At 36.8% G+C, this 21789-nt stretch overlaps 1 protein-coding gene and 1 non-coding gene across 2 annotated transcripts; one reads left to right on the top strand and one right to left on the bottom strand.

The window, feature by feature from the left end:
• Window positions 1–1223: 1223 nt before the first annotated feature.
• LOC112738858 (small nucleolar RNA R71) lies at window positions 1224–1331 on the bottom strand. Its single transcript, XR_003169811.1, has one exon. It is a non-coding gene; the product is annotated as a small nucleolar RNA R71 (small nucleolar RNA).
• A 19543-nt stretch (window positions 1332–20874) lies between these two features.
• Window positions 20875–21789, top strand: LOC112735219 (protein FAR1-RELATED SEQUENCE 5-like). The gene has a single exon (XM_025784782.1). It carries the CDS (start codon window positions 20875–20877, stop codon window positions 21787–21789), a length of 915 nt encoding a protein of 304 aa, XP_025640567.1.

Consider the following 21789-nt stretch of genomic DNA (forward strand, 5'->3'; position numbering starts at 1 on the left):
TGTTTTGATTCAAAAATTTGAAGTTTGTTACTTGCTTGTTAAGAAAGATTCAAACTTTAAGTTCTAGAATCATATCTTGTGATTTCTTATGAATCAAGTCATTAATTGAGATTTTAAAAATTCAAATCTTTTTCAAAAACTAACTTCTATCATATCTTTTCAAAAATATCTTCTTATCTTATCTTTTTCAAAAATATCTTTTCAAAATATCTTTTCTAACTTCCTAACTTCTTATCTTTTCAAATTTGTTTCAACTAACTAACTAACTTTTTGGTTGTTTCTTAACTTTTTCAAAACTACCTAACTAACTCTCTCTCTCTCTCTAATTTTCGAAAATATCTTCCCTCTTTTTCAAAAATTTCTTTTTTATTAACTAATTATTTTTATTTTTAAATTTAAAAAAAAAAATTCGAAAATTTCTAACATTTTTCAAAAACCATTTTCAAAAATCACTAACTCCTTTTCAAAAATAATTTTCGAAAATTATACCTCCCCCATCCTATTCTATTTATTCATTCATATCCTAACATCTCATCTCACATCTCTTCCATCCGTACAGTTGTGCTTCTTCCTTTACATCACATTCTTTGTCCCCCCCTCTTTTCTTCCACTCACAAAGGGATCCCTATACTGTGGTATAAAGGATCTCTATCATTATTATTATTTTTCTGTGCCTTCTTCTTTGTCATATGAGCAGGAGCAAGGATAAGAACATTCTTGTGGAAGCAGATCCAGAACCTGAAAGGACTCTGAAGAGAAAATTAAGAGAAGCTAAAATACAACAATCTAAAGATAACCTTTCAGAAATTTTCGAACAGGCAGAGGAGATGGCAGCCGAAAATAATAATAATGTAAGGAAGATGCTTGGTGACTTTACTGCACCTAATTCCAATTTACATGGAAGAAGCATCTCCATTCCTGCCATTGGAGCAAACAACTTTGAGCTGAAACCTCAATTAGTTTCTCTGATGCAGCAGAACTGCAAGTTTCATGGACTTCCATCTGAAGATCCTTTTCAGTTCTTAACTGAATTCTTGCAGATATGTGATACTGTTAAGACTAATGGAGTAGATCCTGAAGTCTACAGGCTCATGCTTTTCCCCTTTGATGTAAGAGACAGAGCTAGATTATGGTTGGATTCTCAACCCAAAGACAGCCTGAACTCTTGGGATAAGCTGGTCACGGCTTTCTTAGCCAAGTACTTTCCTCCTCAAAAGCTGAGCAAGCTTAGAGCTGATGTTCAAACCTTCAGACAGAAAGAAGGTGAATCCCTCTATGAAGCTTGGGAAAGATACAAACAGTTGACCAAAAAGTGTCCTTCTGACATGCTTTCAGAATGGACCATCCTGGATATATTCTATGATGGTCTGTCTGAGCTATCAAAGATGTCACTGGACACTTCTGCAGGTGGATCCATTCACCTAAAGAAAACGCCTGCAGAAGCTCAAGAACTCATTGACATGGTTGCTAATAACCAGTTCATGTACACTTCTGAAAGGAATCCTGTGAGTAATGGGACGCCTATGAAGAAGGGAGTTCTTGAGATTGATACTCTGAATGCCATATTGGCTCAGAACAAAATATTGACTCAGCAAGTCAATATGATTTCTCAGAGTCTGCATGGAATGCAAGCTGCATCCAACAGTACTCAAGAGGCATCTTCTGAAGAAGAAGCCTATGATCCTGAGAACCCTGCAATAGCAGAGGTGAATTACTTAGGTGAACCTTATGGAAACACCTATAACTCAACATGGAGAAATCATCCAAATTTCTCATGGAAGGATCAAAAGCCCCAACAAGGCTTTAATAATGGTGGAAGAAACAGGTTTAGCAATAGCAAGCCTTTTCCATCATCAACTCAGCAACAGACAGAGAACTCTGAACAAAATGCTTCTAATTTAGCAAATCTAGTCTCTGATCTATCTAAGGCCAGTGTAAGTTTCATGAATGAAACAAGGTCTTCCATTAGAAATCTGGAAGCACAAGTGGGCCAGCTGAGTAAAAGGATCACTGAAATCCCTCCTAGTACTCTCCCAAGCAATACAGAAGAGAACCCAAAAGGAGAGTGCAAGGCCATTGACATAAGCGCCATGGCCGAACCTGTGAGGAGAGGAGAGGACGTGAATCCCAAGGAGGAAGACCTCCTGGGACGTCCAGTGATCAATAAGGAGCTTCCCTCTGAGGAACCAAAGGAATCTGAGACTCATCTAGAGACCATAGAGATTCCATTGAACCTCCTTATGCCCTTCATGAGCTCTGATGAGTATTCCTCTTCTGAAGAGAATGAGGATGTTACTGAAGAGCAAACTGCCAAGTTTCTTGGTGCAATCATGAAGCTGAATGCCAAATTATTTGGCATTGATACTTGGGAAGTTGAACCTCCCTTGTTCGTCAATGAACTAAGTGATCTGGATCAACTGACATTGCCTCAGAAGAGACAGGATCCTGGAAAGTTCATAATACCCTGTACCATAGGCACCATGATCTTTAAGGCTCTGTGTGACCTTGGTTCAGGAATAAACCTCATGCCCCTCTCTGTAATAGAGAAACTGGGAATCTATGGGGTGCAAGCTGCTAAAATCTCACTAGAGATGGCAGACAGCTCAAGAAAACAGGCATATGGACAAGTAGAGGATGTATTAGTAAAGGTTGAGGGCCTTTACATCTCTGCTGATTTCATAGTCTTGGATACTGGAAAGGAAGAGGATGAATCCATCATCCTAGGAAGACCTTTCCTGGCCACAGCAAGAGCTGTGATTAATGTTGACAGAGGTGAAATAATCCTTCAATGGAATGAGGACTCCCTTGTGTTTAAAACTCAAGGATCTCCCTCTGCAACCATGGAGAGGAAGCAGAAAAAGCTTCTCTCCAAGCAGAGTCAACCAGAGCCCCCACAGTCAAACTCTAAGTTTGTTGTTGGGAGGCCACAACCAAACTCTAAGTTTGGTGTTGAACTCCCATATCCAAACTCTAAGTTTGGTGTTGGAAAGTTTCAACAAAGCTCTGCACATCTGTGAGGCTCCATGAGAGCCCTCTGTCAAGCTATTGACATTAAAGAAGCGCTTGTTGGGAGGCAACCCAATGTTTATCTAATTCTTATTTTTTTTTGTTTTTCATGTTTTCTTAGGTTCATGATCATGTGGAGTCACAAAATAAACAAAAAATTGAAAACGGAATCAAAAACAGCAGAAGAAAAATCACACCCTGGAGGAGCATCTGTCTGGCGTTCAAACGCCAGAACAGAGCATAGTTCTGGCGCTGAACGCCCAGAATGGGAGCATCCTGGCACTGAACGCCCAGAACAAGCATGGTTCTGGCGTTCAACGCCAGAAATGGCAGCAAAGGGGCGTTGAACGCCCAAAATGGGCACTAACCTGGCGCTGAACGCCCAGAGTTGTGTGCAAGGGCATTTTACATGCCTAAATTGGTGCAGGGATGTAAATGCCTTGAAACCTCAGGATCTGTGGACCCCACAGGATCATCTCAGGATCTGTGGACCCCACAGGACCCCCACCTACCTCATCATCTCTCTTTCCATTCATGATCATCCCTTCTTTTTTTTCCATTTACCACTCACATCCATACACCCACTACCTTCAAAAATTCAACATCTCTCTCCCACCCAATCCCACCCATATGGCCGAATACACACTCCCATCCATCTCCTCCATATCTTCTTCTTATTCTTCTATTCTTTCTTCTTTTGCTCGAGGGCGAGCAACATTCTAAGTTTGGTGTGGTAAAAGCATAGCTTTTTTGTTTTTTCCATAACCATTGATGGCACCTAAGGCCAGAGAAACCTCTAGAAAGAGGAAAGGGAAGACAAAAGCTTCCATCAAGGGTCTATAGCTCAGTGGTAGAACATTTGACTGCAAATCAAGAGATCACTGAGATACCTCAGGGGATACATTTTCTTCCACACAATTATTGGAAGCAACTAAGGGTGGAACATCAAGAGCACTCCATCATCCTTCATGAAATCAGAGAAGATCTAAAAGCAATGAAGGAGGAGCAGCCAAGGCAAGGAAGAGACATAGAAGAGCTCAAGGACATCACTAAGGTGGACTCATTCCTTGTTCTTACTTTCTCTGTTTTTCATTTTCTATGTTATGTGCTTATCTATGTTTGTGTCTTCATTACATGATCATTAGTAGTTAGTAACTCTGTCTTAAAGTTATGAATGTCCTATGAATCCATCACCTCTCTTAAAATAAAAACTGTTTTAATTCAAAAGAACAAGAAGTACATGAGTTTTGAATTTATCCTTGAACTTAGCTTAATTATATTGATGTGGTGACAATGCTTCTTGTTTTCTGAATGTATGCTTGAACAGTGCATATGTCTTTTGAAGTTGTTGTTTAAGAATGTTAAATATGTTGGCTCTTGAAAGAATGATGACTAGGAGACATGTTATTTGATAATCTGAAAAATCAAAAAAAAAATGATTCTTGAAGCAAGAAAAAGCAGCAAAGAACAAAGCTTGCAGAAAAAAAAAATAGGCGAAAAAAAAAATGTAGAAAAAAAAATAGAAAGAAAAAGCAAGCAGAAAAAGCCAATAACCCTTAAAACCAAAAGGCAAGGGCAAATAAAAAGGATCCCAAGGCTTTGAGCATTAGTGGATAGGAGGGCCTAAAGGAATAAAATCCTGGTCTAAGCGGCTAAACCAAGCTGTCCCTAACCATGTGCTTGTGGCGTGTAGGTGTCAAGTGAAAACTTGAGACTGAGCGGTTAAAGTCAAGGTCCAAAGCAAAAACAAAGAGTGTGCTTAAGAACCCTGGACACCTCTAATTGGGGACTTTAGCAAGGCTAAGTCACAATCTGAAAAGGTTCACCCAATTATGTGTCTGTGGCAATTATGTATCCGGTGGTAATACTGGAAAACAAAATGCTTAGAGCCACGGCCAAGACTCATAAAAAAGCTGTGTTCAAGAAACATCATGCTGAACTAAGAGAGTCAATAACACTATTCGAAATCTGAAGTTCCTATAGATGCCAATCATTCTGAAACTCAATGGATAAAGTGAGATGCCAAAACTATTCAAGAGGCAAAAAGCTATAAGTCCCGCTCATATGATGGGAGCTATGTTTCATTGATAGTTTGGAATTTATAGTATATTCTATTCTTTTTATCCTACTTGATTTTCAGTTGCTTGGGGACAAGCAACAATTTAAGTTTGGTGTTGTGATGAGCGGATAATTTATACGCTTTTTGGCATTGTTTTTAGTATGTTTTTAGTAGAATCTGGTTACTTTTAGGGATGTTTTTAATAGATTTTGTGTTAAATTCACATTTCTGGACTTTACTATGAGTTTGTGTGTTTTTCTGTGATTTCAGGTATTTTCTGGCTGAAATTGAGGGACTTGAGCAGAAATCAGATTCAGAGGTTGAAAAAGGACTGCTGATGCTGTTGGATTCTGACCTCCCTGCACTCAAAGTGGATTTTCTAGAGCTACAGAACTCGAAATGGCGCGCTTCCAATTGCGTTGGAAAGTAGACATCCAGGGCTTTCCATCAATATATAATAGTCCATACTTTGGCCAAGAATAGACGACGTAAACTGGCGTTCAACACCAGCTCTCTGCCCAAATCTGGCGTCCAGCGCCAGAAAAGGATCCAAAACCAGAGTTGAACGCCCAAACTGGCACAAAAACTGGCGTTCAACTCCACAAATGGCCTCTGCACGTGCTACACTTAAGCTCAGCCCAAACACACACCAAGTGGGCCCCGGAAGTGGATTTATGCATCAATTACTTACTCATGTAAACCCTAGTGACTAGTTTATTATAAATAGGACCTTTTACTAGTCTTTTTGACCATCTTTGGATTACCTTATGATCCTTTGATCACGTTTTAGGGGGCTGGCCATCTCGGCCATGCCTGGACCTTCACTTATGTATTTTTAACGGTAGAGTTTCTACACTCCATAGATTAAGGTGTGGAGCTCTGCTGTTCCTCAAAGATCAATGCAAAGTACTACTGTTTTCTATTCAATTCTTCTTATTTCTCTTCTAAGATATCCATTCGCACCCAAGAACGTGATGAAGGTGATGATTATGTGTGACGCTCATCATCCTTCTCCTTTATGAACGCGTGCCTGACAAACACTTCTGTTCTACATGAAATAAGCTAGAATGAATATCTCTTAGATCTCCTAACCAGAATCTTCGTGGCGTAAGCTAGAATGATGGCGGCATTCAAGAGAATCCGGAAGGTCTAAACCTTGTCTGTGGTATTCTGAGTAGGATTCAATGATTGAATGACTGTGACGAGCTTCAAACTCGCGAGTGCTGGGCGTTAGTGACAGACGCAAAAGGAGGGTGAATCCTATTCCAGCATGATCGAGAACCGACAGATGAATAGCCGTGCCGTGACAGGGTGCGTGAGCATATTATTCACTGAGAGGAGGGGATGTAGCCACTGACAACGGTGATGCCCTTGCATAAAGCCAGCCATGGAAAGGAGTAAGACTGATTGGATGAAGATAGCAGGGAAGCAGAGGTTCAGAGGAACGAAAAGCATCTCCATTCGCTTATCTGAAATTCCTACCAATGATTTACATAAGTATCTCTATCCCTATTTTACTATATAATATTCGAAAACACCATTATCACTTTATATCTGCCTGACTGAGATTTACAAGGTGACCATAGCTTGCTTCATACCAACAATCTCCGTGGGATTCGACCCTTACTCACGTAAGGTATTACTTGGACAACCCAGTGTACTTGCTGGTTAGTTGTATCGAAGTTGTGACAATCATGAATTAAGATCAGAGCACCAAGCTTTGGAGCCATTACCAGGATTTGTTCGAGCCTGGAGATCACAATTTCGTGCACCAATATCTATCTATCCTAATTATGAACTGGGTGGTGGTCGGCGCGGCGGCAATGGTGGCTGGGTGGTGGTTGAGAGAAGAGGGGCAGAGAGGGAGAAGAGGGTTGGGGCGGGGCTACGCGACTAATAGGGTTCGCGTGGCTGAGGGGTTATATTTTTGAATCCACGCGGCCGCGTGGGGCACGCGGTCGCGTGGTTGGGGTGAAAATGGTAGTGACGGGATCGCGTGGGGCGCGCGATCGCATGAAAGGGGGTGGAAGAGGGGATGACGCGATCGCGCGGGTCACGCGATCGCGTCACTGAAAATTGTGCTAAACGCACGACTCCAGCACCATTTCAGCATAACTCTCTGTCTCCTTCTAAGGTGATGTGCAATCCATGTGACGTGATCACGTCGCTCACGCGGTCGCGTGGGATTGGTATTGTGCAAGTGACGCGATCGCATGGGGCATGCGATCGCGTGGGCCAAATTGTGTAAAACGCACAAGGGCCGCACGATTCCAGCCTAACTTTCTGGACGTTGGATAATTACGCCGATCTCCGGGTCACGCGATCGTGTGGATGACGCGGTCGCGTGGGAAGTGTAGTTCGCCATGTGACGCGATCGCATAGGGCATGCGGTCGCGTCGTGCATCCCCTTTTTTTTTAATTGAATGCAGGATGCAATGCTTAATGTGAATGCTATGCATAATTCCAGGTTTAATAAAATAAAAATAAAATTCAAAAACAAACAAAGTGGAATAAAATTAAAATTGCAAAAGGAACGATCATACCATGGTGGGTTGTCTCCCACCGAGCACTTTTGGTTAAAGTCCTTAAGTTGGACATTGGAAGGGCTTCCTGTTATGGTGGCTTGTGTTTAAATTCATCCAGAAATCTCCACCAGTGCTTGGAATGCCAATAGCCTCTGGGGTCCCAAACTAGGCATGTAAAGCTTCTGAGCAGCTTCAAACAAAGTTTTAGGCTCCCGGGGTGACGAATGTCAGAATAGATTCCAGGATCCCAAGCCTTGTTTTTAAATCCGCCTCTGTCTTGATCTATATGTTTCCATCCGGGTGGTTTAAAAAGTAGAATCTCACCATGGTGACCAAACGTTCTCCGTGATCCATGCAATGAAGCATGATACCAATCCGTGTACTTCGAGGTGAAGCGTGAAACCTTATTGAACCTTGTGCACCAACTCTGAGTACGAGCCAGTTCCCTCTTACTCTTAAAGCCGCAAAGAGCTCTAAGCTGGCCATCTGTTTCAAGCAAACCATATTCAAGTGAATAAGCAAAGTTAAAGGTTAAGGATTGTACCCACTTGAAGCTTGTATTAGGTGGCAATGGCCTTGGGGGTAGGTATTTCCGGTGGTTCTGTAAGTTCCATTCCTTTGTGCTCTTCTGTAAATTCCTCCACTTCCTTGCAGGGTTCTACAATTGTATCTATGTCCAGGTCAAAGTATTCTATGTCTTCCTCATCACTTGAGTCATAGATTGGAGGTTGAGAAAAATCTACCTCCGCATCATCTTCATATTCACTTGGTGAAGATTCTTCAATCTCAGAGAATTCACTTGCGGATGCAAGTTCATTACTAAGAGAGCTAGACTTGTAACTATCATCATCAAGGGAATTTGTGTCCTGGGTTATTCCGTCTGATTCTTCATAAACAACTTGCCTTGGAGGTTGTACAATATCCTCCTTAGCATTAACTGTGGCGTCCTTGATGGAGTTCTTCTCAGTTCTGGATTCCCATGGAGGTTCAGCATCTCCTAGATCTTCAACCAACTCTTCTTCTTGAACAATGACAGCTTCTTCTATTTGTTCTAGTACGAATACATTCTCTATCTTGTCCACTGGAGTTTCTGGTATCTCCTTCATGCTACGCTCTTCGTTAGACTATTCACATGGGGCTGTAGCTGATCCTTGTGTATTTGAGCGTCTAGAAACCCATTGAATTACTACTTGCTCTAGTTGTCGAATGGTTGTTTGAAATTTATTTACTGTTTCCGTTAGGCGAACCTCTGCTTCTCGGGTTGCCGGACTTGGACATGATACAAAGGAAAGTGGTGGTGGTTGGGAGTGATTGGATTGGTACTGGGGTAAGGAAGGATCATATGGTGGCGAATGGTGAAGAGAAGCTTGTGAGTGTGGTGGTTCGAGGTTATGTTGAAAGGATGGTTTATATGTATGGGGTGGGGCTTGTTGGTAGTTACAAGGTTGTCCACCATGTCTTTCAGCTGGGTATGCACGGTAGAATGGTCTTTGTCCAGGATATCTCGGAGGGTGTTGCTGCCTAAAGGGTTGATTAGATCCTCTTGGCTCCATCCATCCTTGATTGGTCTGACCTTGATGCACATTCCTGCTGTAGCTTCTATTTCCTTCAACAAAATTAGAACCAAACTCAAAGCGAGAGGGGTGAGAGTTCATGGTAGCAAATAAAGATAAAAAGGAAAAACAAAAATAAATAAACAAGCAAAAGAAAAATATTTACAATAACCAATAATAAGGCACATGTTAGCAGTTCCCCGGCAACGGCGCCATTTTGACATCAGGATTTTTGCCAGTAAAGAAGTTCATAAAAACAGTCGCGTTGTAGATATAGTCTCTAAACCAACAAAAACCCCTTCGTGCAAACGTTTTGGGTGTCACAAGTAACAATCCCCTTTAAAAATTGTTAATCGAGTATTCAAACCTCGGGTCGTCTTCTCAAGGAACTGCAAGGAAGTATGTTCTTATTACTGGCTATAAAGGTTGTAATCGGGGTTTAGAAGGTGAGAAGCAAGTGATTTAAATGACAAGTAAAGTAGATGGCAATTGAAATAAATAAACACTGTAAAGCAACTTTTGGCAAGGTAAGAGAAATTAGAAGTCCAACTTAGTTATCTCTCTCAACAATAATGAAAGTTGAATCTAAACTCCACTTAGTTAACCTTTACTAAAGTAAAGGAAAGTCAAGGGACTAATTAGTTTGACCTTCGAATCCTATTTATTTCCTAAGAAAAAGTTGGGATTATTGAAGTTCAGTTCAATTAGCAAGATAACGATTATCAATTATGCTGAGTTTAATAATGTTGAGTTACTGATTTCTTAACCAAGACCAAAAAGGGAAAGAGTAAAATTGTTGGAATAAAAATGCCCTTAGCTGGGAAGCAATGGTAACACAAATTAAGGAGAAAGCAATCAATAACTAAAATACCTCAAATAATCATTAATTCAAATCATAACATGGGAAGGATTCATAAGTCAAGTTGGCAACATTTATAGGTACAAATAAAAGCATTAAAGTAAATATTAAACCTGGATCGAGAGTCACTCTTACAAACTAAGAGAAGTCCTAAATCCTAATCCTAATCCTAAGAGAGAGAGGAGAGAACCTCTCTCAAACTAAATCTAAATCATGGAAAGTGAAAATTGGTGAGCTCTCCCTGAATGGATGCATTCCCCCACTTCATAACCTCTGGTCTATGCCTTTTGGACTTGGATTTGGGCCAAAAAGGACTTCAGAATTCGCTCTGAGCATTTTCTACAATTTCTGGTGCGTAGCCTCTGTCACGCGTCCGCGTGGGTCACGCGGTCGCGTCATTCGGAGTATTTCCTTGCCACGCGGTCGCGTCAGTCATGCGATCGCGTCATGTGCGTTCTGCTTAAGGCGCGCCGTCGCGTCAGTCATGCGGCCGCGTCGCTACTGATTCGCACTTGGCACGCGATCGCTTCGTCCATGCGATCGTGTGGATGCCAGTTTCTTCAGAAGCTCCGTTTTGTGCTTTCCTTCCATTTTTGTATGTTTTCTTTTCCATCCTTTAAGTCATTCTGCCTTAGAAAATCTGAAACTACTCAACACACTAATCACGGCATCGAATGGAAATAAAAGTAATTAAAATAATTAATATTAAAGCTTAGGAAACATGTTTTCACATACATCACATAATAAGGAAGGGAAAGTAAAACCATGCAATTAATATGAATAAGTGGGTGAAGGATTGAATAAATCACTCAAACTAAGCCCAAAATAACTCATGAAATATGGGTTTATCATTGCTTCTTTAACATGCAATGTTCTTTGTCCTTCTCAAATTTTTTGAATTCATTGATTTCAAAGGGTTGGGGTGTTGAGGTGCTCCAATGTTGATCACTTCTAATTCATTGTAGTTGTTGATATATAGTTGAAGACTTTTAAAAATATGTAACTTTGTGAATTGAGCAAAGATTGACTTTGAGTGTTCTATAATTTTTTCTTTATAGTTTGGGTTAGTATCCTTTGAGGTGGTGTTCTTCGTAGAGGTATTTTCCAAGCAACATTCTTATAACGATATAGAATTTCAAAATTGAAATTATTGTTCACTTCAGGAGAAGTATTAAGATCATCTTGAGGAAGGTAATAAATGATTACTTTTCTGATTTCGTTCATCAACAACGTCTTCTTTTTCATGTTGAGATTTCTTTCAAAGCCTCTATCAATAGGCTAGTGAAAAAGTAGATCAATCTTCTTATCTAACTTTGCAGGTTGATCGTGTATAACATGATTTTGCGCATCGACAAACATATTTAAGAACACTTGAAGTGACAAATGTGATATATAGTATGCATTCATGCAAGTATTTGTATAATTTATAGATACCCCATGACTAGGGGTGAAAAAAGGTCAGGCGGCATGCCAGAGGCCTGTAGCCTGGCCTATGTTTAGCTTGGCCTAGCCTAGCCTGTTATAAAATAAACACAGGCTCAGGCTCTTGAAAAAGCCTTAATACGTTAATAGGCCAGGCTCAGGCTCACTAATTAGCCTTATTGACCTGTCAGGCCTGCCTGGGCCTGTTAACACATAATTAAATATATAAATAATATTTTTATTATTAATAAAATTATGAGATATTTTAAATTTATTATATTTTATTATAAATACTTTTGTATATTTTAAATACTTTAAAAGTTTAAAAATTCTTATAAATATTAAATATGACATATTATATATAAATATTTTTATTAAAATGATTTTTTTAAATAATATTTTTATTTTTGTAAAAAAAAATTATGAGATCTTTTAACAGGCTTTAGGTCAGGCCAGGCTAAATAACAGGCCACGTTTAATACTTTAAAAAAAGTCTATATATAGCAGGCTGTAGGTCAGGTTCAGGCCAATTAATTACATGACAGGTCAGGCCTGTGAAGAGTAAAGCCTGGCCTGTTTCCACCCTTACCCATGACTTTACTTAATTAGACCATAACCATGATTAAAAGACTCTACCCATACATGATAATTTTTTATGGCATCGAACACAATTCATATAGATGAGTATATATATTAGGGAAAGATTGTAGAAAAGTTCTAACTTTCTTTGGATAGAATATTTTTGTTGTGAAAATCTTTTTTTTACTATAAAGAGAACTTTTGTTGTTGAAAAAAATTCTTATTGTAGACGAATTAGAGATTATATTAACAATAGCTATCCCCAAGTAATGTTGGTAACTCAAAAGAAAAATTGTCATAAGAATTCATGCTAGCTTAGAAGATATCCAATGTGCGGACTTCAATATACAGATACACTTTTTTCCTTTTTTAAAACATACTTTTCTAGTATGTACTCATAATTTTGAAGAACACCTAACTCATGAAGATGAGTGGACATTTTTATTCAAATTATTAGTACCCTTTTTGAATGGACATCTTCTAAGTAAATATTTTTAGGGTGACACCTTTTCTGTGCCATCTTACAAATGAACACTTCTTTACTTTATTCTCATTGCTTCTTTGACGAGAAAGAGAAAACACTTCCATGTGTGTTGATTATGATTTATATATGTGATGCGTCTGTATCATTAGTATTTTTTCTTCTTTATTTTAATTGATTTAAAAAGAATTTCTATGGATAATCAATGAATTTAAGGTTAGAATGGATATTACTTTAATTAGTTGAAATTTATTGATTACATAAAGTTTTAGAAGGAAAATAGAAACACATAGAAAGCTTCCTGAAAGTTACAGAAAGTTCCTTGGAAGAAGAAAAAGTGAGAGACAGGGGCTTTCACATACTACGTCCCCCACATTTTACATGTCACGTGTACACATGCAGCGCGCGCACGTGTGACCATCATTTCACATAGTATGTTGAAGCTTTCACGTAATACGTTGGGGACATTTTCCATGTCACACGTACGCGTGACTATCACTTTTCATGTAGTACGCTAACGATCTCACGTACAATGTAGCCCACTTCACGTTGTACGTGAGCCCACAGAAGACATTCCAGGATCAATTCTCCATGTCACATATGACTTGGACGAGCCAAGTACTATGTAGGCATTGCTACCTCTTCCAGAACCTAAAACCAAGGCCTTCTGTTCTTCAACTTCTCAGCCCTTTGAAGGATCAATCACAAGCCCAGTAATGATGACAGTTATTAAATATCACAAGCAATTAAGGAAGATATCTTCTCGGTAGAAAATAATTAGGAAAAGATTTGATTCTGTTTGAATTTTGAATTTGATTTAGAAGTTTGAATTTTTATCTTTCAGCTTTTTAGGTAAGTATATAAGGGAAAAAGGCTCTAACCTCTTCTCTTCGCCACTTTTGAGTTTTATTTTTTTTAAGTTTTCAAGAACAAGCGTGAGTTTCTAATTCTCCTCGGTTAAGGTTAGGAGCTCTGTTAGTTCTATGACTTTTCTATTTCTAATTGATGCAATTGATTCCTTTTTAAGAAACTGTTTTCATTCTTTATCTCAAGGGGTTTGAATATGTTGAAAAATAATTCTTCTCTGACTTGAATTTTCTTAATCTCTTAGAAAATTGATTAATTGAATTAAACTTGAAAATTGATTCTCATAATTCTTAAGTTTTGAAACTGGATTGATAAGTGACATAAAATCAACTAGGTTAAACTCTTATGAATTATGTGATTTTATAAATCAGTAGACGTCTTCAACTCTTTTCTTGATTAAGTGACTAAGGGATTAGTGTTTAATTAGGTTAAAGAGAAATTGAATCACCAAGAGATTGGGGTTTAATTACTAATGATTTGCCATAAAAGAATCATTGCATGCATGATTAGAATAGAAAGTGAAAAGTGTTGATTCGAACGACTAACATCTCTGAAACCTTAATTTTCTCAATTATACATTACTTTCATACTCACTGTTTGCTTTGTTTGCTTCATTCAATTTCTGTTTGAGTTCAAAAGCTTTCAAAACCCTAATTTTCTAGTCTGACTATATTAATCGGTTGATTTTGTTTGCTTAACTCGTTAATCCTCGTGGGATCAACCCTCATTCACCTGAGGTATTACTTGATTTGACCCGGTTCACTTGCCAGTATTTTTTGGATTGTAAAATCTACATCAATAAGTACCTCTATTCTATAAGTTTTTTTTCTAAGAACACCTAATGGAGATGGAGGGAACACCTTTAGATACCTCTTCAAGTGTACCACATAAGTTTTAAATATTTGAATAATCATGCATGTATTTATGCCTTCCTTTTCAAATTATTGTATGAATATTTTTGCAAGAGATAATCAACCACAATCATCATAGTTGTTGATTTCTTTCAAAAGAGTGAGTTAAACACCTCATGGATGAAAAACATTCATTCAGCCCTTTCTCTCTTGATGGGGAGGTTATAGATAGGACCAAAATAAATGTTCAGTCGTCTCTTTTCTTTTCTGTCATTGCCTTTTTTTGGAACATCACTTAATATTTCTTCACAAATTAGGAACACCTCCATATCTTGTGTGTTTGATACTTCAAAGTGATTGAAGATTCAAAAGAATTCCATATTGTAGCACTGGTAAAAATGTAGCTTAGGGTGTTTAATTTTTTTTAAGAATACCGATCAAAATAAGACACATGTAACATTGGTGGTATTTGAGGTTAGTGAACCCCGCATTTCAAAATATTCCAAGGTTTTCAATTTTTTACTATCTTCAGCATGAATTTAGAATAACATTCCAATATACATAATATTTAGATACTATATCTAGGCATGGATGTTCCACAAGATGATAAATGCGCATAGAATTGAGAGTTTTAATATCAAAGTTGAGAGTACTTAGCTTCTTTGAAGACTCTTTAAGATAATGTTCCAGGTGGATTTCTCATGAAACAACTTATATGATTTATTGTTGTTAACCAGCTTCTATTCATAATGAGTTTAAGTGTTTCTATGGTGATGTCAAGACTTCCCTTCCTTCATTTTTCTTAGCGACTTCAACTGCTGATGAGCGGATAATTTATACCATTTTTGGCATTGTTTCTATATAGTTTTTAGTATGTTTTAATTACTTTTTATTATATTTTTATTAGTTTTTATTCAAAAATTACATTTCTGGACTTTACTATGAGTTTGTGTGTTTTTCTATAATTTCAGGTATTTTTAGTATGTTGGATTCTGACCCTCCTGTACTTGAAGTGGATTTTATGGAGCTACAGAAGCCCAATTGGCGCGCTCTCAGTTGCGCTGGAAAGTAGACATCTTGGGCTTTCCAGAAATATATAATAGTCTATACTTTCTCGAGATTTGATAGCCCAAACTGGCGTTGAAAGCTAGCCTAAAACTTTCTGGCGTAAAACGCCAGAACTGGCATAATTCTTGGCGTTAAACGTCCATTTTGGCACCCAGGGTGGCGTTTAACTCCAACCTTGGGCATATGCACGTGAAAGCTTGAAAGCTCAGCCCAGACATGCACCAAGTGGGTCCCGGAAGTGGATTTCTGCACTATCTGCACTTAGTTACTCAATTTCTGTAAACCTAAGTTACTAGTCTAGTATAAAAACTACTTTTAGAGATTCATTTGGTACCTCATGACATTTTACACTTCATATTGTATCTTCTACGGCATGAGTCTCTAAACCCCATAGGTGGGGGTGAGGAGCTCTGCTGTGTTTCAATGGATTAATGCAATTACTACTATTTTCTATTCAATCATGCTTGATTCTATTCTAAGATACTCATTCGTACTTCAATATGGAGAGTGTAATGATCTGTGACACTCATCATTATTCTCAATTCTATGAACACGTGCCTGACAACCACTCCCATTCTATCTGAGCTCAACGTAGTCATTGGGTAACAGCTTGAGTGCGCATCTCTTGGATATCTAATACACAGACCGAGTCCGTGAGATTAGTATCTTCGTGGTATAGGCTAGAATCATGGGCAGAATTTCTGGGATCCGAAAAGTCTAAACCTTGTATGTGGTATTCCGAGTAGGATCCGAGAAGGAATGACTGTGACGAGCTTCAAACCTGCGAATGTTTGGTGCAGTGACAATGTGCAAAAGGACAAGGGTCTTATTCCAACGCTAGTGGGAACCAACAGATGATTAGCCGTGCGGTAGCTGCACATGGTATTTTTCATCGGAGACGAGAAATCTGACAGTTGATTAGCCGTGCAGAGATCGTACCTGGTATTTTTCATCCGAGAGGATCATAAAGCTTGCCATTGAAGGAAGCCATGCGTGTTTGAAGAAGAAGACAGTAGGAAAGCAGAGATTCAGATGACAGAGCACTCTGGAACCTCAACCTATTTCTCATTACTGAATCACAGGTACTATTTATTTCATGTTATTTATTTTTCATAAATACAATCACTCTCATCATTAATCTCCTGACTAAGATTTACAAAATAATCATAGCTTACTTCAAGTTGACAATCTTCGTGGGATCGACCCTTACTCACGTAAGGTATTACTTGGACGACCCAGTGCACTTGCTGGTTAGTTGTGCGGAGTTGTGAAAAGTGTAATCACAATTTCATGCACCAACTGCCTTTTCAAAAAATTTGGGTATCAAGTGTTTCTAAACGTGTAGATATTCTTTGCTAGGCACCTTTGCAAACCCTTAGGGTGTTCATAGAGATATAGTAGAATCAAATCTAAATAACCTTAAGTTATTTAAATTCAAAGGTTATTGTCTTGAAAATCTCTCTTCCAAACTGAAGTCCCCATCTAGGGTACCTGACTTTGCTAGAGAGAAATTCTTGTCTAAAGAGTATGATACCCTTTCTTCTGATATTTCTGCTCTTCAAAAAAAAAAAAGTTGACATGCTTAGATTTGAACTGGACACTATGAAGGCTAAGCTAACCAGTGTCAACTTGGAGCGAGAGTAATCAGCCAAGTATAACAATGTTACTTTTTTCATCATATCTTTTGATGATCTTTTGAAGCTGTTCTTAGTTTTTTTTGTGAAAGATGTAAGGCTTTAACAAGTATATTTCTTCTTTGCTGTCTCTATGACTTTTATTGTTATACTTCTTTTTGAGTGTCTTGCTTTTTCTTTTATTTAATACTATGCATACTCCTCCAAGGAATTTTATTTTCTTTGCCTACTTGTGTGATCATTTTATTTTTGATACACATTTTGCTTTTGGAGGAGGGATACTATACACACATTTAATAATATGCATAATCCAAAATTTTTCTTGCCCGGCTTTTGCTCTCTCTTTTTTATTAAAGAGCTCACAGGGTGGAATACCTCATTTTCTAGAATTCTTTTGCAATGCAAACTTTTTAAGATGCATCATTTATAACACTTGAGTATACGATTATAGATGGAGTTTTTTCACCACTGCTTCAATGAACATTAGTTTATTATGGTAGAACTCCCTGTTGAATGAGTCGGGATTCTATAACACTAGAACATTTTCATGGGCTTTTGGTAATTTTGTGAGTAGGGAATTGACAGCCTCCAAGCTTTTTTTTAGGCTTCTGAATGACTCCTATCAAGACTTTGGATATCTCTTTTTGAATGTGGGGTTCCAACCTGAGTTAGTTAAATATGATAGTACATTCTCAAGATTTTGAAAGATCTCTTGCTAATGTGTCTTCATCTTGGGACTCCTCTATGGTGATCATCTTTTTAGCCTCATCTACAATCTCAATCAACATTACCTCTCTTGCCGCATCTATCATTCCAATGTCATGCTGGGAAAAAAGGAGTGTTCTTCACACCTGCTTGATTTTGTTTTCTGTGTAGGAGTATCTTTTCTTTCTTTACTTGCTTATGAAATATCATTCACATAACAATTAGTCAAACCATGACTCTTATTTCGGTATACCATGTAGTACTTTAGGTCTCTCAAGTCTTCAGAGATTGGTGGTTCTCTACATGTTCTAAGATTCAATATTTCATCCTCGAACCATCCATTTACGACCACCATGGCTTGAGATATGGAGAGGGATAGCAATGGTGGAAGACTGTTTTTGTTAGGACCCTTAGGATAGGAATGCTTTCTGCTCCTATCATCAACAATACACACCTCTAGAGGGAAAACTTGTTCAGATCTCCTCCCATTGCGCTTCATTGTCTCGGTTATGTCAAATGCTCTCTTCAAGAGTTCAGAAAGATATTTATATTGCTCATGAAACAATAAATTTAGGACTCATCTTCCACGTTTCTAATACACTCATACGGCACCGGATTCGATAGTCCCAGAACAAAACATATTTTTTAAGTTTTTTTAATAACTGATAATTAGTCCTTATCTAATTTTAATTACAAATTAACCCCATATATTTTATTTAATCATAAAAAACTATTTTTTTTATTTTATAAATTATTATTTTATCATTAATCTATTATGTTTATTAACAATCAAAAACAAAAACAATAACGAATTAAATCTTTCATTGATTGTAATAAATTTTTTTGCTATTCCAATCGATTAAAAGTTTATATTTGATCTGTGACGTTCGTCCAGGACTGTGAAATCATGTTTCTTTGAAAATCAATCGATTGGATTATCAAAACAATCGATTGAATTTCAGGTTTCCCATAACTCAATCGATTGGACTACAGGTTGTTATCATAAAACAATCGATTGAAAATTGTAAGGCAGCATGGTTTTTGCAAAAATCAATCGATTGGTCACATTACCCAATCGATTGAACGATGAATAAAATGTGAGTTTTTTATAATTCAATCGATTGTTTATACTACCCAATCGATTGAATGCTTCAAAACAACATGAGGTCTCACAATTCAATCAATTGGTTGTGTTACCCAATCGATTGAATTCATCAAAACAATATGGATTTGTCAAATTCAATCGATTGGTTGTGCTACCAAATCGATTGAAGTGTGTACTACACCTATTTCAATTTTGTTATCGTTTTTATAAATTATTATCTTATTATTCATCTGTCTTATCTTTAAAATTCTATCTTCAATTTTTAAGGTTTTATTTTGATTTAGATACTCTAATCTTATCTTTTCTTTATTATTAACATTATAAATTGGTGAATAATCCATCACCAATATTCAATCCCACCATTAAAATCGTGTATCAATCTCTTTGATTATAAAAAATTTCATTGTTTTTCTTTCGGATATCCATCTACTTAATATCCAATTTTTTTCATTTTTTATCTGTCTATTTAATATCCACTATTTGTTCATCATTAATTGATAATTACAGTTGCAGCAATCACCAAAGGTCGAATCAATTTTATTATTGTAGTGTTCAAAAAATAATCCATCGTTTTGATTACAAAATCGAGGTCAGTGAATAGAATCTCTAATTTTGCAATTCTTTGTTTCGATACTTTATTCGTGAAATTGATTGTGTAATAAAAAAATTTTTTTTTATCTTTTAGTAATTCTCAGACATTGAGAAATACTAAAAAGTAAATAGATTTTATTATTTTTTATTATTAATTAGCTAGCAATCAAGGACGGTCCTAGAGGGGGCGAGTAGTGGCCTGGACCCCCCAAAATTTTAAGAAACTATACTTATATATAAGATTTGTGTTTAAAAAATAAAAAGATATTATGTAATTTAATAGTTTTATATGTATTATTTTTCACTATGTAATAGATCTATGTCTTAATTGTTTAATTCACTAATATTTTTTACCTAACTAATTTAATATCATACCCTCAAGTCTTTGTACCTTTCAATTTAGTTTTTATATAATAATTTCTATATTTATTTTTATAAAAAATCATTTGTTTTTTTATATTAATATATTTAACATTCATATTTTTATATTAATAATAACTTACATAGTTATGTTTTGGTAATCACATTATGTACTTTAGATATTATTTTCTTGTAAAAAATATTAATTTTTCTTCTAAATTTACATTGTTAAAAGAAAAATTTTATAAAGATGTCTTATATCTTGTATTCTATAAGGGTACTGTGTCTTTCAAATAATTAATAATTTATAATTTATTTTCAAATTTTTTAAAATTTTTGAAAGAATAAATTTTAATTAATAAGATATGTGATAATTTTTAGCTAAACACGCTATAAATTATTGGTATTTTAAAATTTTATAATGTACTATTGATATTGTTATATTTTCTTTATGTAATTATCATATTAAAAATAAAATTGTGGAAAAAAATTATAATTATATGTATCTTAATATATCTGTTAAAAAACTAACTCCAATAACTATATGTTAATTATTTTTATAGATTAAAAAAATTATTTAAAAATTTGCACCTCCATATTAAAATCTCTGGATCCGTCCCTGCTAGCAATATTAGAATCTATTTATTTTTTGTAATGTTATAAGATGAAGTGTACTGAATTATTTTTTTTATTGGACATTTTTAAGATGTCAGGTATATTTACGGACACTGAGATGAATGAGCAATACCAGGAGGACGATGACATTAACCAACAAGAAGAGCTAGTTTGTGACCAAGATATGATGAATTAACAGAATGAATTCGAACAAGATTTCAGAGATAAATTTACTGAGGGATCATATTTTTCTGAAGCTGATCGGTCAGAAGATATCCTTGAAACTACTTATGTGGTTGACTCCATGCAAGACATTACAACTTTGAATTTTAGTGAAAATTTTGCGGAGGAAATTAGTAAATATCACTTTTCTACATTGCAGCTTGCATTTGATTTTTATCTGAAGTACTCAAAGTCGAAAGGCTTTAGTGCAAGGAAGAGCAAGACCTTCAAGAATAGTATTGGCGAGATTTATAAACAAAAGTTTGTATGTCATAGGCAAGGATTCAGGGAGGACTGGAGGAGAAATATTACACGCTGGAAAAAAGGAAGAATGAGCCTAGATTGGAAACAAGAACTGGGTGTGAATCCCGAATGGATGTTAAATTTGTACCAAAAATTGGAAGGTGGCATATCTTTTATTTCTCTGACGAAGACAACCATGATTTATTGGATACACAATTCAGTGCTATGTTTCCTGCCCACAGAAAAATATCAGAGGCATATATTATGCAAATGATGAACATGCTAAAGTCCGGGATTAGCACTTCACAGATATTTGGTCTTCTAGCTAGTCAAGAAGGCGGGTATGAATTTGTTGGCTATGGTCCCAGAGATATCTACAATGAGATTGCTCGGCAAAGGCGTCAAATTCCTGGTGAAGCAGTACGAGTGTTGAAGAAGTTGGAGGATATGCGGTTGAAGGATCCACAATTATATTTCAAGGCATGTCATGATTCAAGAGGTTTGTTACGTAACTTGTTCTGGTCTGATGGGATTAGCCTATTAGACTACCAACTCTTCGGGGATGTTATTGCTTTTGATGCTATGTACAAGAAGAACAGGTATAGTTGTCCATTAGTCATAGTCAGCAGGGTTAACCACCACAACCAAACAATTGTTTTTGCTGCTACGTTAATTGTGGACGAGACTACTGATACATATATTTGGCTCCTGCGTCAGATCATGTTTGCAATGAAGGGTAAGACCCCGACCTCAATAATAACTTATGGGGCCATGGTGATTAGGAATGCAGTAAGAGATGTATTTTCCGAAGTCAGACATAGATTATGCGCTTGGCACCTTATTCGAAATGCAACTAGCAATGTTGGAAATCCATCGTTTCTATCTAAATTCAGAAAAATCATGTTAGGAGATTATGAGATTCCCGTGTTTAAGCGTAAGTGGGTTCAGCTTATTGAAGAATTTGGCCTTAAGGATAAGTCGTGGGTGAACAACATGTATGAAGAGAAGCATACGTGGGCTACTGCATATATAAGAGAAAACTAG

This window comes from Arachis hypogaea, chromosome 13 (genome assembly GCF_003086295.3).
Source record: "Arachis hypogaea cultivar Tifrunner chromosome 13, arahy.Tifrunner.gnm2.J5K5, whole genome shotgun sequence".
Classification (NCBI taxonomy): domain Eukaryota; kingdom Viridiplantae; phylum Streptophyta; class Magnoliopsida; order Fabales; family Fabaceae; genus Arachis; species Arachis hypogaea.